This window comes from Andrena cerasifolii, chromosome 12 (genome assembly GCF_050908995.1).
Source record: "Andrena cerasifolii isolate SP2316 chromosome 12, iyAndCera1_principal, whole genome shotgun sequence".
Taxonomy (NCBI): domain Eukaryota; kingdom Metazoa; phylum Arthropoda; class Insecta; order Hymenoptera; family Andrenidae; genus Andrena; species Andrena cerasifolii.
In genome coordinates this window covers 8,632,779-8,649,198 of record NC_135129.1, presented here as the reverse complement: position 1 = coordinate 8,649,198, position 16,420 = coordinate 8,632,779, and the positions used below count along the sequence as shown (strand labels likewise).

General features: G+C 48.7%; 1 protein-coding gene across 2 annotated transcripts; it reads left to right on the top strand.

Annotated features, from left to right (window-relative positions):
- The first annotated feature begins 711 nt into the window (after positions 1 to 711).
- On the top strand, positions 712 to 14,592 carry LOC143375200 (transcription factor Sox-9-B). Of its 2 annotated transcripts, XM_076824087.1 has the most exons (6): positions 716 to 1,958; positions 2,031 to 2,324; positions 4,679 to 4,825; positions 8,658 to 8,991; positions 10,440 to 10,747; positions 12,207 to 14,592. In XM_076824087.1, the coding sequence occupies exons 2-6, from the start codon at positions 2,107 to 2,109 to the stop codon at positions 12,469 to 12,471; spliced, it is 1,272 nt and encodes a 423-aa protein (XP_076680202.1). In that variant the 5' UTR covers positions 716 to 1,958; positions 2,031 to 2,106; the 3' UTR covers positions 12,472 to 14,592. The 2 variants fall into 2 exon arrangements, with proteins under 2 accessions (XP_076680203.1, XP_076680202.1); XM_076824088.1 differs by having other exon boundaries at positions 712 to 2,324; positions 4,697 to 4,825.
- The last annotated feature ends 1,828 nt before the right edge of the window (positions 14,593 to 16,420 follow it).

Sequence of the window (16,420 nt, the reverse complement as noted above, 5' to 3'; positions counted from 1 at the left end):
GCGTACGAGGCTCTGTACTGTCACCAATTTTGATTATTTCTCATTGTAAAAATTTCTAAGTATTGTTGAAAAATCAACAAATACATCTAAAAAAACATCAATGGAAGAAGTTTCATAGTTTCGTCATAAAAAAATTCCGGAGAATGCAAAAAATTGTCTGTAACTGTAGAAGACCCTCTTAAGCACTTTAAATGTAAATATCTTATAGGGTAGCAAATTATAGCAAAATTTTTCAGTTGCATATCCTTCTAGGCAGTGTACTTGAAACGAAGAATTTCTTCTCTTCGCGTATAAAAGCGTATAACATTACTTTTTCCCTCGTTCTTTATTAAGGGAGGACTAAGATGTACGATACATTGTGAAGGGAAATACACGGGTAAATGTACAAATATTTTGGACTGCTGCTATGCCAATTTAATGTTTATAACACATATTTTAATGGTAAAACATTTCACAAATGAATTCCTTCAATGAAACTTTGCGTGATACATTAAAAATGTTAGAAATATCAAGACATTAAGGACCAAGAAATTAAACCAACTTCGAAGCTTTATATAATAATAACCGATTACTGTATTTTAATTTTTCAAACAGTATTCGTTACATTGCAATGTATACAACAAATCTGCCATAGTAGCAAAACGCTGTTTTATACTCTGAAAATTGCATTTTGGCCAGCTTTTAGTCAAATTAGACCACTGTGCGTCGGTGGCCTTATTTGGAGTGGAGCCGTATTGTTGGGGGGTAGCGCGCAGTTGAAAGTTCTCGGTCGAGGCGAGCAGTCGTGGTCGCGTTCGCCTCGCGTTCTCCTTTTCCCCCTCGTCGCTCGTGGTATCATCGGTGGGCACGATTGCGAAGCAACAAGTGTTACCAGCTCTTCGGCGTCGCCCCGCCCCCAAAGCAGCAGCCGCTGTTGGAGGAATCGGTGGAAACTGCCCCGAGGCGATGCAACCACCTCACTCGAGAGCTGATCGCGTCAGCAACTAGAAATCATCCAACGGTTCTCCTGGAAAACCATCGCACGCGGCCAGCGATTTTGACACGCGAGCGCGAAAGTGATCCTTCCCGTGGCCGTTTCCACGACGCGGTGACACAGGCGCGGTGTTTATTTTTTGCCTCCGAAAGCGAACACCCGCGAAACGTTTCCAAGGGGTCCCAACGGAGACTGGCTAGACCCCCGCGCGAATCGAACGCCAGCATCTCGTAAATTGTGTGTTCGAGGGAATGTACAGAGCGGGCCGAAGTTTCGGTGAGCAAGTGTTCTTCGCCAGGGAAGAGCGAGGATTCGCGGTCCACCGACGCCGATCGACAGACTAGCTCGGCACCTTGGGGAACTTCGAAGTCTCTAGGCTTCTCGGCAGCGAGCGGAGAAAGCGTAAGCTCGCAAACTGTGAACACGAAATTGTCCGCGGCGAGGCTTAATCAGCTGGTATAGACGATACCGAGATAGACGTTCCGAGAAGCGACGGGATCCGCGATCGCAGCCGAGGAATCGCGTGAAATACATTTCGCGGGTTAGCTCGTCGATCTTGGAGCGTCGGGCCGTGCTTGGACGTCAAGAGAGCCCCCGATAGCGGAAACGAAGGAAAAGAAAGTAAAACGGAGCGGGTCGACGCACAAAGGAGAACAGATTAGCGTTGCTGGTGGCTCGGTCGGCCAAGAGAAACGAGAAAAGGAGAGAGAGAGAGAGAGAGTGAGAGAGGAAAAAAAGTCGGTGGAAGATAGACCGAGACCTCGACGCATTCCCGACGCGACGCGACGCGACGGCTCGCTATGCGCTCCCGCGGCACTTCTCGCTCCGTAATCGAGTGCGAAATTAATTAAACGCGACAAACGTGCGGGCCGATACGCCGATAAAAACGGAGGGGTGCCGCCAGCAGGGAGGACGGAGGGACGATCGCCGACGCGGCTCGAGCGCGGCTTTTCGAAACGGAAGTGACGTTTACCATGATAAAACGGTAATTACGATTAATCGACGTTAGATTTCTTCTGCGAACGATGAGCACTCGCAGCCTCCGATAAATCTGCAGATCCGGCCGAACGAGTTCCTTGCACTTGCGCTTTAGCCGTTCTTGTTGCCCCGCGGTCGAGTAACAGAGCGCAGAGATGAACGACGTCATGGGAGAGACGTCTGGTGCGATTTCGTCGAGCGACGCCGGAGGTGGCAGTAGCAGCAGCAGCAGCAGCAACAGCAACGTGAATAACAATGGAAAAGCAGCAGCCGTGGCGGCTGCGGTGGCCGCGAACGGCGGCGAGAGAATCAGCGCGGCGGTGACCAAAGTTCTTCAGGGATACGACTGGACCCTGGTACCTGTTGCTACCAAGTGAGCTTCCCGTTCAATACTTTCGCTCTCTCTCATTTTCTCTTCTATCAATCTGCATTTACATATGCCCAATATCGCGTGCCATTCGGGGTGTCAGGTTGCACCCCCTCGGTGGCTTCGTAATCGTCGCGGGTGGAATTAGCGGGCATCAACGCGAGGAGCCCTCGCCGTGCGTTTTAAGCTCCGCGCACACGTATCCGTTCCGTGTCAGCTTCGTATCCGTCGTGCCTGTGGTAAGCAGGAGAGGGTCGTTAGAGGGTCTCTTCTTCTTACCACCGACACGGAACTGACACGGAACGGATATGTGTGCGCGGACCTTTAGGCTCGGCCAAGGAAAAGACGGGGGGAAAACGAAGAAAAACGCCGACGCGGGACAACAAGGGAGGGGGACGAAGGAGCGTGGCGCAGCTTTAAAAATGCGTAACGCTAACTTAATTATGACGCACTCGTTTCCTCGGCTTGGGAAACGACTGGTGGAAAAATGTCCTCGGCTGCCAATTAACGCAAATTAGCTAATTAATGTCCGATCCCATCTGTTATCTTTCTCTCTCTCTCTCTTTCTATTGATCGCGGCTCGTGAGAAGCGGAGGAGAGCTCGAAAAGGACGAGCGATACGAAGACGTTTCTTTTTTTTTATCCGCGTATCGAAGAGCGGTATGAATTAATGGCCGTCACGTTGCGCCATTCCGACGATCGTTACGATTCGATAAAATCGGGGTACACTCGGGGAGCGTGACGTAATCGTCTGTTACGGCGCGGCTACGATCCGTTTGCGAACGATGGATTTTTTGTTGTTGTTGTTGTTGTTGCAAGGAAGAAAAGTTCTCAGGGGAACGCGCTACCACGCATAGGTGTGCAGCCAGGTCACGGAAAGTTTCCTAGCCACGGTTGAAATCTCCGAGCGTGTATCGCTATGCGCGCCGGCTTATCGCTAACCCTCAATTATACGGGGTTATCTCGGGGTAGCTAAAGGGTACGGTGTTTATTCCTGGCGATAGGGGCCGATAAAATCGACTGCCTTTAATTCCCATGGAGCCCATGAGAATGCACCCCGAACTATTGCGCGTTTCCTGCGCTCACTCGAGCCAATTCTACGCGCATCTCTGTCACCCGTCAACGATCCGTCGACGATCGACCGCCGTTCATCCACGGTGGAAAGAAGATTGAAACTCTTTCCCAAGGAAAAACAAGGGGAGGAGGGTGGTGGATAGCGAGGCAAACAGAGAGAAAGAGAGAGAGAGAGGAGGCGGTTGCAGTTGGTACACGATTGAGAGTGCCACGCCTACGCTTCTCCGTTAGTACGCGAGCTGCGTAAACGAGGTGCAAAGACTGCGGGATTTTTTGCGTATCCAGGTAAACCGCGTGTACAGCTTAGCCGCGACTGGCGTGAAAACCCTTGTTAGTGGGTCCGCGCTAATTACCAACGGCTCCTCGGGTTTACACACGGATTTAACGCCCCTCTTATTTCAAAGAGGCCGAAATATATACGAGCCTGTTTTCGAATCCTTGGCTGCATTTATCCGCGTCATTTGCCTCTCGCGGTCTTTTTTTCTCATGTACCTAACGTTTCGAAATATCCCCGCGATCCCCCGCTCGACTCCCCCTGCGCGAGCCGATTCGTACAACGATGTTAACTTGCCAGAAAAGCTCGATACCACCTCGAGTCGATCCCGCCTTTGTTTATTACGGCTACCACGCGCGGCGCGTAAAGATATATCCCCGGGTCTCCTTCGGCCGCTGGTAGCCCGTGGTTGCTGGCCGCGCGGTGCGCGCGCGAGGTCCTCCTCCGGCCGGGCTCGATTAAGTTCAGAAAGAAAACACCACGAAGGGGGCTCGTACGGCAATCACGTCAGTCACGTCGATCCCTGGCCGGACGGGGCAACAGTTTTATGAAGTCATCTTCTAGGAAAGAAAGGGATACGTCCATTCCTGCTCGTCACTCGTTGGCAGCGGCAGTGTTATTTTAAGGCTGGTTTTAAGCGTGCCGCGCTCTGCGCACCGCGCCCGAATCACCCGGGGGTAGCTACGCGAATAACAGAACTCGATACGAGGATGCAACGCGTGCGTGCCTCTCTCTCTCCGCCTCTACGTGTCTCAACGACAGACCAGCCTCTGGTTATTTTCTTCTGCAAGTCACCCGACCGAGGGGTGCTTTCGAGAAACCCCTTCCCGGATTCCCGACGCTTCTGGTTTTCGGGCATTTCATCCCGGCGAATCCCTCCTCGTCTCTCCTCGGCCGCGTCTCGTGTTATCCTCGCAGGGCAGCGGTAACTTTATCTCGCGGCGGCCGAAGCCGCCTGCTGCGCTTGAAGAAAACAATCGCTTCCAATGAAGATAATGTCCTCGAATTGCAGGGGTTCCGGCGACAAAAGAGCGGCTCACGTGAAAAGGCCCATGAACGCGTTTATGGTCTGGGCCCAGGCTGCCAGGCGAATACTGGCGGATCAGTATCCTCAGCTTCACAACGCGGAGCTCTCCAAGACCCTCGGCAAACTGTGGCGGTGAGTTGTCTGCAGATTATTTCACTTACATCCGCGAGGAACGCAGTCGTTCGCCGTGGGACGATTCGCAGTTGCGAGAAGGGAGGACTCGCAAGAGACTCCGTCTCCGTGGCACCGTTCCCGGTGAAATTAATCGGCGCCACGTGTCGCGCGATCAGATAATCCCGATTCTCAGTTCTCACAGATGCCGAGCCACGGATCGCGGGGAATCGTAGGTTTCCCTATCGCCGGGAGACTTTAGCCGATACAGGAAGCGTCGCCGCGGCCTGGAAGCGTCCACGCGACCACTTGTTCGCCCCGGTCTATTTTTATAAGCAAATTTTGCGGCCAGCCTTTTTCTCCGGGCCAACTACGCGAACGTGAAACACATTCCAGCCACGTGGCGCCGAGGCTGCACGTGGTACTACCGTTCCCGGTTGACAACCGCGCGAACCTTAGTTTAAACCGCCGCGCCGGGAGAATCACCATCGCTTCTTCCCGTCGCTGGTAGTAATTTTTTATACGCGAGGCGGAAACTTAGGCGTCGCCTCGCCGTGCCGAATATCGTAGCCAGCGGCGCGTGACGAATGCTGGATCGATCGGCCACGCGGTGCAGGAGAAAACGAGAAGAGACTGTCTCCTCTTCGTGAAAGTCGCGAGAAGCTGGATCGTACACGCGGAACGTTGAACCGCTCGAGGAGGATATTCCGTTTCCTGGTCGAGCCTAACGAGGTGGCCCCAGCGGGTCCGCGAGCGAGGATCACAGGACGCGCCGACAAGGACCCCCGCGGTGAATCATTTTACAATACCACTCGATCGCTGATCGCTGATCCAAGATCCAACGTTTCGACCATGCCCACCCCTCCGGTCGCTCTTTAACGTCAAAATAGAGCACCGCTCGTGCTCCATGGGACTCCGCTCCAAACAGACTCCTTTTTGAACGCCTTCGACTCTTGCCGCAGGACATTTTGCGAGCGAGAAATTGAAAATTGATAGCGAACATTCGTAAGGTGGTGACAGTAACTTTCGGCAGGGTGTTCGCGGATTGTTAGAAGGGAAATAGTGTTAACCCTTCGTTGACGCACCTCCTTTTTTGAGGAACTTTGACATACCTGGTTGGCTCACAGTCAGAACAATTTTTGAGCGACTGCCATTCTCGTCTAAAGAATCTAATAGTTATGCAAAAAATCATGGGTCGATTTCAAGGTCTCTAGATTGCATTGTAATAGATTTTTGATGGATATGTTATTACAGCTTTTGCAAAAAAAATCTAGATTACCATATGTCGAGAAAAGACGAAGAAAATCTTCAAAAAATTGTGGCTTCTACAAATTTCAATATTAGGAGCTAAAAATCTACAGAGTTGCTGTTTCGATATGATATTTTGAGAAAAAAAATAGTTTGTGAGGAGCCTTTGGAAAAAAGGTATTAATTTGCATATAGAAGGTACAATGGATTTTATTACTTTATAATATGCTAAACCGCAACTTGATTGAATTTTTACTTTTCCCACAATCTGTGTCCAAGAAAAAGCCTTGTATTTTTACCTGTCACAGTAAGCAAACCAGAGTTGGGCAAAATGTGATCTAATTACAAATTACAAAGTACGATTAAACTGTAATTGTGTAATTGATTACGCATTATTTTCTGCAACCGTTCATTTAGATAGTTGACAAAACCAAATAGCCAACTACTTAAATTAACAATTACAGAAAATAATCTATAATCAATTACACAATTACAGTTTAATCGTAATTTGTAATTAGATTACATTCTGCCGAACTCCGAGGCAAACTCCTTAATGAAGTTACACGTTGGGAGTGATTGTCCCGCGGTATCATCTCGCCAGATTTGTACGCATAACTTAACACCCTCTGCAGAGATTTCTTTGACCCTGTTGGTAGAAGGAGGGGAGCAAAGTGTTTGGAGACGGTCCCTAAATTTCTACTCCTAAAAAGTAATTATTTAGCGGCTTTCGAAATAGACCCAAGACTAATTAACACTGGCTACCGAAGCCAGCAGACGTTCCCGTCGGCGCCGCAACCTTCTTCCCAGCCTTCGAGAGTGAAAACCCGGTGTATCCTCCGCTCTCCGACGTGGATTTTCCCGTTGGATTTCGTTCGTTGGTAACGAATGACACAGTCACGTTCATTAATGACTACAGGCGCTGGCTCCGGCATCTTTGTCCCGAATGAGAAGGAAGCTTCTCGGCGACGTCCAGGAAAGCGAAACGGGAGGGCCATTATCAGCGCCGATATCGGCGGGGAACCAGGTGCAGGCGTCAGAAATAAATCTTGCCATTTTTCTTCCGCCTCGAATGGTATCGCGTTCGGATATTAGACCTGGTGTTTGTCGACAAAACGAAAACAGATATCCCCGGTTCATCCTTGGCGCGTGCTAGCAGCTGCCGGCGGCCGGTTCCTGTCTTAGATAAAGCGCCCCCAAGGATCACAATAAACGCCTTGTCCCCGTCAGGTGAATTTTTCCGAACCTGTCCCCCCTCGTCCCTCGAGACCACTTCGCAAATAACGCCCCGTGACGAACAGGTAAATGCATCTTATCTGACGGAAGCAACGTCCCTCCATCTCCCTCGCGGCTTCGCCTCTTCCCCGAGACACCCATCCGCTCCATTGCCCGATTTCCCGGCACTTTTCAATTGCGCGTCGTCCAAGGTTGCAGCCCCGATATCTCTGCCTCCCCCTCGGCGCTTCCAGCCCCGCGAAAGCGGGCCACGGGACATCCGACGACGCGTGAAAATATCAGCGTAGACACCGCGAGCCACACAGGGAAAGATCTAAATCGCCTGACCCTGCGTTGCATCTGGCAAGGAAAAAGAGAGGCTGCGTCGGTCCGCTATCGTCGGGGCCCCACCGGCCGAAAAAAACCCCGGGTCGAAGCAAAGTCCATTGACCAGATGGGAGCTCTTCTCCTTCGCCCGCTCGTTCTCAGTGACAAAACATCTCTCGCGTTTCAACTCGAGCCTCGGGGCAGAGCCAGGCTCGACGAGTCTACGGCGGTTCGAGAGCTTTCGGGACCACCTCTCCTCCACCCGTCCTCGTGGGATTTAAATTCCTCTCCTCTCGTAATTCCTCTGGCCGCTCGACACCAGCCTTCTGCCTATCCTCGCTGCGAATCGAGGTACCGTGGAACAGAGGGAGGAAACGGCAGGACGGGTCCGCGTAACCTAGCGGGGGGTGACTTTCGCGCGCCGGAAACGGCGCGAGACGATAACGCGGGGGGTACAGCGAGAGCGTCGGAATTATTGCTGGAATCCTCGAGATCTTTTAGCCAACACCGGAAAAGCTTATCGGCGCGGCGCCGGGGCTTTACGAGCCCAGTGGGAACATAAACATAAGGAATTAAAGACTAACACGAGACGAGTGCCGGCTCGGCTCGAGCAACGAACGGAGCCGGGCGAGGAAGAGGAGGATCGTGCGGCGTGATCCCGCTACCACGTACGTGTACGTGAGCTGCGCTCTTAACACTTCACGCGGCCAGAAACACTAACCAGACCTCCCGTTTCGACTCCTCGAGTGTATCGTTCGCTGATAGAAACGCTCTCGTTCCAGCCTCTTCTGATGCCGGATACGCTCCCGCAGGCCACAGAAAATTACACGCGCCTCGATCGCATGTGAACGCGCTCCGATCGCCCCGTGAATCAGCCCGTGCCGACGACGGACTTTACGCGCTAATGGAAACCAGCCGGCGAACGTAACCCCCCAGAGATCGTCGAGCTGTCTACCAGCAAATCGTTTAGCTCTTCTGACACCGCGCGCCGACTATAAAATCCATCCCCGGGTCCTAGACAGGCAGATCGTTTGCTCTAGCAGTCGCGATGCACGCGTGATTGCAGGCTGCTGTCGGACAACGACAAGAAGCCCTTCATCGAGGAGGCAGACCGCCTCCGCGTGATCCACAAGCGCGAGCATCCAGACTACAAGTACCAGCCCCGTCGCCGAAAGCAGAACGGACCGTCCGGCAGAGAGGGCTCGCCGTCGAGGAACCAGAGCAACGTCACTTTCAACGTGTCCAGGTCCATGAAGCAGGAGGACATGAGCCCCAGGGGCGCCCAAGGCCCCAATTCGCCTCAGAGCGCGGTCAGCTCGTCTCCTCCGACCACCCCTAATCAAGGACTCTCCCCGCCGACGCCTCCTACAACTCCCCGCGGACAGCATTACGTCAATCAGGTAATTTATGTTATGTTTTTGTTAAACTGTTATTATCTCATCTTAGTTTATCTTTGTTATTTTATTTTATATTATATTATTTTATTTTATTTTATTTTATGTTATTATTTTATATTATATTATTTTATTTTATGTTATGTTATTATTTTATATTATATTATTTTACTTTATTTTATGTTATTATTTTATATATATATTTTTTATTTCTTTCTCCTATTTTTATCTTTCTATGTAGTAATGGTAATAATTTTGTATCTCTGTACACTAAAGGGTTTCCCGTTAATAATAATAATAATAATAATAATAATAATAATAATAATAATAATAATAATAATAATAATAATAATAATAATAATAATAATAATAATAATAATAATAATAATAATAATAATAATAATAATAATAATAATAATAATAATAATAATAATAATAATAATAATAATAATAATAATAATAATAATAATAATAATAATAATAATAATAATAATAATAATAATAATAATTACCTGTCGGTATCTGGATTCGCGAGGGTCCCCAAGACCTCTCTTCATAAATCAATAGCGATTATCCGCGAAACTGTGTCGTTGGGCCGAAAAATAGGTAATTCTTTGTGAATTTGTGGTACGAAAACGGTTCCGACAATTTAATTTGAGGTTTGGCAGGCTGTTTTATTGTATCTTGAAGTATTGGTCTGAATTTTTGTGTGACAGTGGAAAAAAAGCATGGCAGATATATACAGAGAGAGCGTTGAAAAGTAATCGGGTGGCCCTGGCGTTGACGAAAAGTACTGTAAGGGTTATACGAAGCACAAAAAGGAAAAGAGATTCTTAAACTTTATGAATGTGGCTGTGGGTGGTAGTAGATGCATTAAGAAGAATAAAAAAATGTCTGATTTGTGTCTGAGAAGATTTGCCTTAAAATCGGGAAAACTTCTTTAAATAATAATGAAACGGCAATAAATATACTACCACCCATAGCCACATTCATATAGTTTAAGAATCTCTTTCCCTTTCTGTGTTTCGGGTAACCCTTACAGTACTTTTCGTCAACGCCAGGGACACCCGATTTTTCATTCTCACTGATGGAACACGCAAGTTTTTGTCACGGCGACGCATTAAATGGCAAGCTGGTCATTCATATGCTTCAATATCGCGAATCGCAGCATAATTTACTCCATAATACAACAATTAAAGGGAATTAATCAACTAACCTCGTTAGTCAACTAGCCCCAGTCTCCCCTACTATAATTTGAAAAAGAGTTTATTCTAATGAATCCCTATTGTAATTTCCTTTTTACTTAATATTATCAAAGTTATGAGACTTTATCCTTAACGTCCCGACTTGGCCCCGGTCTCCCCTACCTGGAGGAAAACGAAGCGTCGGCGTCGCGTCGGCCAGCGAGTGGTTCGCGGTGTCTTTAGAGCGGACCGAATGATTTGTGTGCGCAGAGTAATCAGCCGCAGCAGAACAGTAGCATGTACCACCAGGACCTCGTGATCTCGTCCTCCAGCGAGTCTCTGCACCAGCAGCAGTCTGGGGTCGATTTCCGATACATCGAAGTCGGCGATGGCCTGCCGCTCGAGGAGGGTCAGCTGAACGGCCTGGGATCTCTGGGAGGCGTAGGTCTTAACCTTCCTCTGAACCTCCAGGAGTGCGAGGTCGAGAGCAACGAGCTGGACCAGTATCTTCGGCCCCAAGTGCCACCGGTGCACGTACCTGCCCCGACCACCACCTCCTCCCAGTGGATATTCAACAGGTAGTCTATCGCTGAATCTGTTACTCCATTTGCTAGCGTCGTAGGGGTATGACGGGGCAACGAAAATGGGGCAAGACGGTTCCCCTAAATAGGTCCGCGATCGATGCAAATATGAATTTCTTCTAAATTATTTTCTTCCTACCCTCGTGCAAGAGTTGTGGGACCATATCTTTTAAATATTCGACTAGTTCTTCCTATTTTCGTTTGCGAAAATACACTCTTAATTGAACCTAATGGTATTAGCATGATCGCTTCATTTCCCGGTTTCAATTTTTCGACATAACGTTCCAATGTAGTTTGCGGAAAGAATATTCTCGAGCAGCTTTCTTCTACTTCATTTTGTTGCTTAAAACTTCATCTACAGATTTCTTCGTAACTTCAGTTCACCATTTTTCTCGTCTAGTTTTTTCTTGTATGTTCTTGCCATTTTTAAATCCGAATTAAAAGTAACGAAAATTCTTGCATCGAACCATTTTCCACAGACTGATGTTATTTGTACAACAAATAAAAAATATTGCAATTTTTCATATTGTACATTAAAGTAAATAGAATGGAGATTGTAATGTAACAAAAATAATTAACTCACCGTTTTTAAATATATATTTATTATAAGTCTTTTTAGTGCGCAAAATAAGGTCCACGCAGCATGTGGACGATTTCACAGCTCTAGACCAAAGACGCGTGCTCTCCCACTCATTTTTATCAACCACCTAACTGTTACAATGCAATGGCTTTCTTTTGCTACTTTCATTAATGTCTAGCATTTTTCGATTATGGTTTTCTTTAACGATACCCCGTCTTACCTCGCTACCCCATCATGTCCCCTTCCCCTACCTACCTACAGTGGCGGATAAAAACAGTTACCACTTTTTCGATCCACTCTACCTCTATTATTTTTTAACACCAACTCAAAACTGCAGCATGTGCCCAATATACATATTCCGACAGAGAATTGAAGACTGTATAAAACCCAGTTAAAGTTAAATTTATTTAACTAATAAACAAAATCCCTACGCAACATTAAACACGACAACACCCTTTTAAAGCTGTAATAAAGTTACCACTTTCGAATATTAATAAAAAATCTGATATTGAGGACACTTCTGCTTTTAGGACGACCTAAAAGAATGCCAAAAGTGGTAACTCCCTAGTCGGCCCCAAAAATGTGTTACCCCGTTCAGTTGTCATAAATATTTTTTTTTGCTAGTTGCATTAATACAATTCTAACTGGGTTTTATACAGCTTTCAATTATCCATCAGAATACGTATATTAAACACACATACCACAGTTCCAAGAGAATTAAGAAATACCAAAGCAATAAAGCAAATTGAAAAAGTGGTAACTATTTTGTCCACTACTATAGGTACCTACCTATGATTCGCGTTCGCCGGAAAGTTACGTGGAACCGTAGTTGCCTGCGGATCTCTGGAGAGGAAGGGTGAATTTTTTGGTTCGCAGATACGAGGAGGAAGCGGAGAGGCCGAACAAGCGGCACTGCTCGGAGCAGACGATCGCCGAGACTTGTTGGGAGGACAGGCCCCAGGAAATAGTGAGGTACCACGAGCTCCAGCCACCTCTGCCTCCGATGCAGTACATATCGTCCTCCCACAACCCGCATTACTCTCACGCGAGCACGCAGATGAGCCACCCCCACGTGTCCACGTCCTACGCGCAATATCAACGTTACGTACCTGGCATCGAAACTTGGCCCCACTACATGTAGAGAGAGAGAGAGAGAGAGAGAGAGAGGGAGAGAAAGAGAGCAGACAAGGTATGTCTGTCGTCGAAGCTGATATTGTTCGCGTGATCGAGTTGAGGCGAGGGATACGATTAAACGTCTTACACTTACCCTAGTTTTTTTAATGGATCGTACAAATCGATAGCACGCGATCCGAGACGCCGGAAGGGTCGCTTAGGCGTCGTTCCGTGACGCGTTGTCGAGAAAATAGCCAAATATGAGAACCAGTTAGCGATTAATAATTAGAGCCTTAGGGGTTTTACGTTTAAGCAGGAGCGCGCAGCCGTGACTTTAGCACGCGAATGGCGCGGAAACCGAACAACAATTCCAGCGGACTTACCAGTTTTAAGGGGGTAGGTTACCCTCGACAGCCCAAAATCAGGCCCTTCTTCAAACGCTCATTCTGGAGTAATAAATGAATATAGAGATAATTTTTTTCTTGCTTTTTAAGCGTCATTTCGTTCACTTTAATGCGCAAAAAGAAAGTTTTAAATATATTTGTAGGAAAAAAAGTTATAAATATGAATGTGAGAGCGCGTACGCGATGCACCGTTTGATGGTGAACACGATTCCGGACAGGCGAATTACCTGAAACACAAAGTAAAGGCATTTTTATAATCTGTAAGACAGTATCAATCTTGCGCGGGAAGCAAAATTTGTTAAACAAATTAACACAATTTTTATGTCGATGTTTCTGATTTTTCCTCTTTTCGTAGGAAAAATATTTTTTATCTTTTCTTAAAGCATTTATATTGAAAATGTGCTGCGAGTACACGGAGGGGAATAGTTTCCTGCAGCTCCCCGTAAATTTTCATTCAAATCGTCCGAGCGGTTTTCGAGATTTTACGTTCACCGTTTTGGAAAACGTAGTTTCTGGGAAATCGCGTTTGATCTCACGTGCAGGCTCGCACATTTTTTACTGTAATTCCTTCAATTTTTAGAATTTCGGGGTCCGTTTGCGCTTAAAATACGTAGAAAAGATTTAGCCAACGCAATACTCAAACATCCTAAAAACCAATTTCCGAAAACTTTGAGGGTAACCCACCCCCTTAAGGAGGAGATCCACCTGGAAGCAGTCAGCTATGCTGTGTCCGGCTATGCTGTAAAACATACAGAACCTAGCTGAGCTTAGCTTATCTCTCGGTGGAATTCCATAAGGATGCATCGAAACTAATTTCTTTAAAACTTAGCACGGCTTAGCTCCCAGGTGGATTCTCCCGGCTTTTATCTCGGGGGACGCGCAGCGTTTGCAGTTGAAATTGTCCGCCTTTCCCACACGGTGTTTCCTGTGGCCCGTGATAACCTAAAGACCACCGCCGTGCAAAGAGGTTGTTCGAGTTTCTGCGTTGCGACCTTAGAGCCGCGATACGGGACCGAGAAGAGGCGGGGTGCGCTGCACGTTCGCGTGCACGGCATAGCAGAGCCACGATCTTACTCCATGACATCATTCCATGACAGCCGGCCATTCCAAAGCGCAGAATTTCAGGCTAAACAAACAGGCCGCTCGATACGGTGCCCCGCCGCGATCTAAATACAATAAATATATAAGGCACGGACTATAAACTGGCCGCGAGGCGAGAGCAGTTTGTTACGCGCCTCGCGCACCCAAGTGTACGGGCACGCTCTTCAAATAAACCTGCGAAACTCGATCGGTCCTGGCCGTGGACGCGAGACCCAACGCGCTCCAGATTTATTCGAATCTCCAAGGGAAAACGGGGAGAGAGCTCGACGGATCGATCGAGCGTTGCCGGGCGGGGGCCTTAGAGCAGCATCGAGCTTACATCGTAGACAATTCCGTCGATCGCTTGTAACATATAGCGTACATAATATATACCTTATGCAATTAAGGGGCTGGGATATCGCGGGCGTCCGTATCGGCGACCAGGAGACTATCCAAGCGCACAGAGTCGCGCGAGTAACGCAGATATTAACACTCCTCCCATTATTACGCCGACAGCCGTGCTTTTGTACTTAGATATTTATTATACCGCCTATAAAAAGAGCGCTAGAGCGTAGAAGCAGAGCGAGCGAGCGTTTAAAGGCTAATTTATAAGTACAACGATGTATGCTAATTTCTAGGAATAAAGAGAGCATTTCGAGACGAGACGTCGCTTCGATCACCCTACCCCTCTCCTCCTGGCGAAAACCAGCGGGAGACCCTTTATCTCCCCCAGCTGTTCCTCCTTCGATGCATCGCGGACACGCGCGTCTCGAGGCGTCCGGTTGCATAATGTGGAAAGGGCGAAGCGAGGTGTTTGAACGGTCCGCTGTTAATGGTGACAAGCAGCAAAATAGGAGGACCCAGCGTGGACCGTTCTATGTAGGCTTCCAAGAACAAACAGGCCTATCAAAGTTCGTTGGGCGGCCAGCGAGGTACGTGGGAATACGTTGCGACTTTTATGCCACTTATCCGCGGCTCGAGATTAAAAAGGCACATAGAGGGCCGGCGCGGCCCCGTCTTTCCTCCCCGCGGTCCCACCAGCACGTGTGGAATGTTATTCTTAATGCCCGTACAGATTTCCGGACGGATCGACCGGCCCGAGAGTAATCGCTCGCTAGCGCGGACCTCGTGGGATTTCGTCGGGCCCCTTTCGAGGACTCGAAGAATCGCCAGCCCCCCTGGCAAAGCTCGCCTCGCCCTCGGCGCCCATTTCCCCGATCGGCGCGCAGCAGGAAAGTGCTTCGGAGTTCCGGCGGCCGCGATCGAAAATTACGCGCGAGCTCCGGGTAAAAATAACCCGATGTCGTCATCGACGGACCATATTTTCATCGTCCGACGACAGTGAATTTTTTCATCGCGCAGCGGCTGCGAGGAGGAAAAAAGGAAAAAGCTGACGAGAGTCAGCCTTCCGTCGCGCTAAACCTATCGTTCCGCAGCTGTCCCCCCTTCTTCTTTTTTTCCACGGCTCGTTGTCAGTCAAGATTTCGATAAAGCCCTGCCCGCTCTCCTGGAGCTGGAGATCCAGCGCGCCCCTGGGGAAAACTGTGCTTCCTTCCTGGCTGGCGATGACCCCGCCGACCCCCAGGACCACGGGTTCCGTGAAACCGGCTCGCTCCTCACCCCCGACGAAACAATCACGGATGGATTCTACAATAGGGCCCATTGACGAGGGGACGCGCTCCGTTTTATCTAGTCAGTGGACTCGTAGCCGCACCTTTTATCGTCCGCGTCGGCCGATTTTCCAGATCCTTCCGCGAACCGGCCACGAAATTTCGAAATCCCTCAGCCGAGTCCCCGCGACGCGGGTGCGCGAGGCACACCGGACAAAGAGGCATTCAGTTATAAATTATCGCCAGCCACGCGATATAATTAATTCCCCCCCCCCCCACTTTCTGCTCGATCCACGGGCGCTCGCTAATCATCGGCACGCTTTCGAGTCTCGAATCTCGGAACTCGTAAATAACCCTCCGCCGAATATTCTCTGCAGCCAAGCCGGAAGCGAGACTGCTCTCCCTGTTCACACGGAAATGCTTATTTCAAGAAATCCGGAGTACGTTGAGGCCGCTGCCCTCCTAGACCCTGTGTACGGTGTAAATATTTGGCGGGGGAGCGGGGTAGATAGGATCGATAAATTTCGACAGTTCGGGCATTGAGGTGCCTGTAGGTGTCTCGGGCTACGCGCCACAAAGGGTTGTAAACCCCTTACAGCTGTCCTGATTGTAGTATTATCGGTCGACTCTGTTGTGTTCTCTTCTCACTATCCATTCATCGGAATCTGGCCGCGAGGCACGTGAGAGGCCCGCGATACATTCACCCCTGATCTGGAGTGAGAAAAAAGGCTGCGCTGGGCGATGCCGGTTCGCCCTAAATCGTGAGAAATGAATTTGTAATTCACTCGTTGCTCGGCCGATTATTCCCTAAACGCGCGGCAGATAACGAAGCCGTCCCGTCGGGCCGCGCTTATCACGTTCGCGTAATCGTATTCTTAATTAG

What these genes read in the sequence shown, in the direction of transcription:
- LOC143375200 (XM_076824087.1), top strand. Translation starts at nt 2,107, where the DNA reads ATGAACGACGTCATGGGAGAGACGTCTGGTGCGATTTCGTCGAGCGAC. An exon ending in CTGGTACCTGTTGCTACCAA is followed by an intron (nt 2,325 to 4,678) that starts GTGAGCTTCCCG and finishes CTCGAATTGCAG; the next exon opens with GGGTTCCGGCGACAAAAGAG. An exon ending in TCCCAGTGGATATTCAACAG is followed by an intron (nt 10,748 to 12,206) that starts GTAGTCTATCGC and finishes TTTGGTTCGCAG; the next exon opens with ATACGAGGAGGAAGCGGAGA.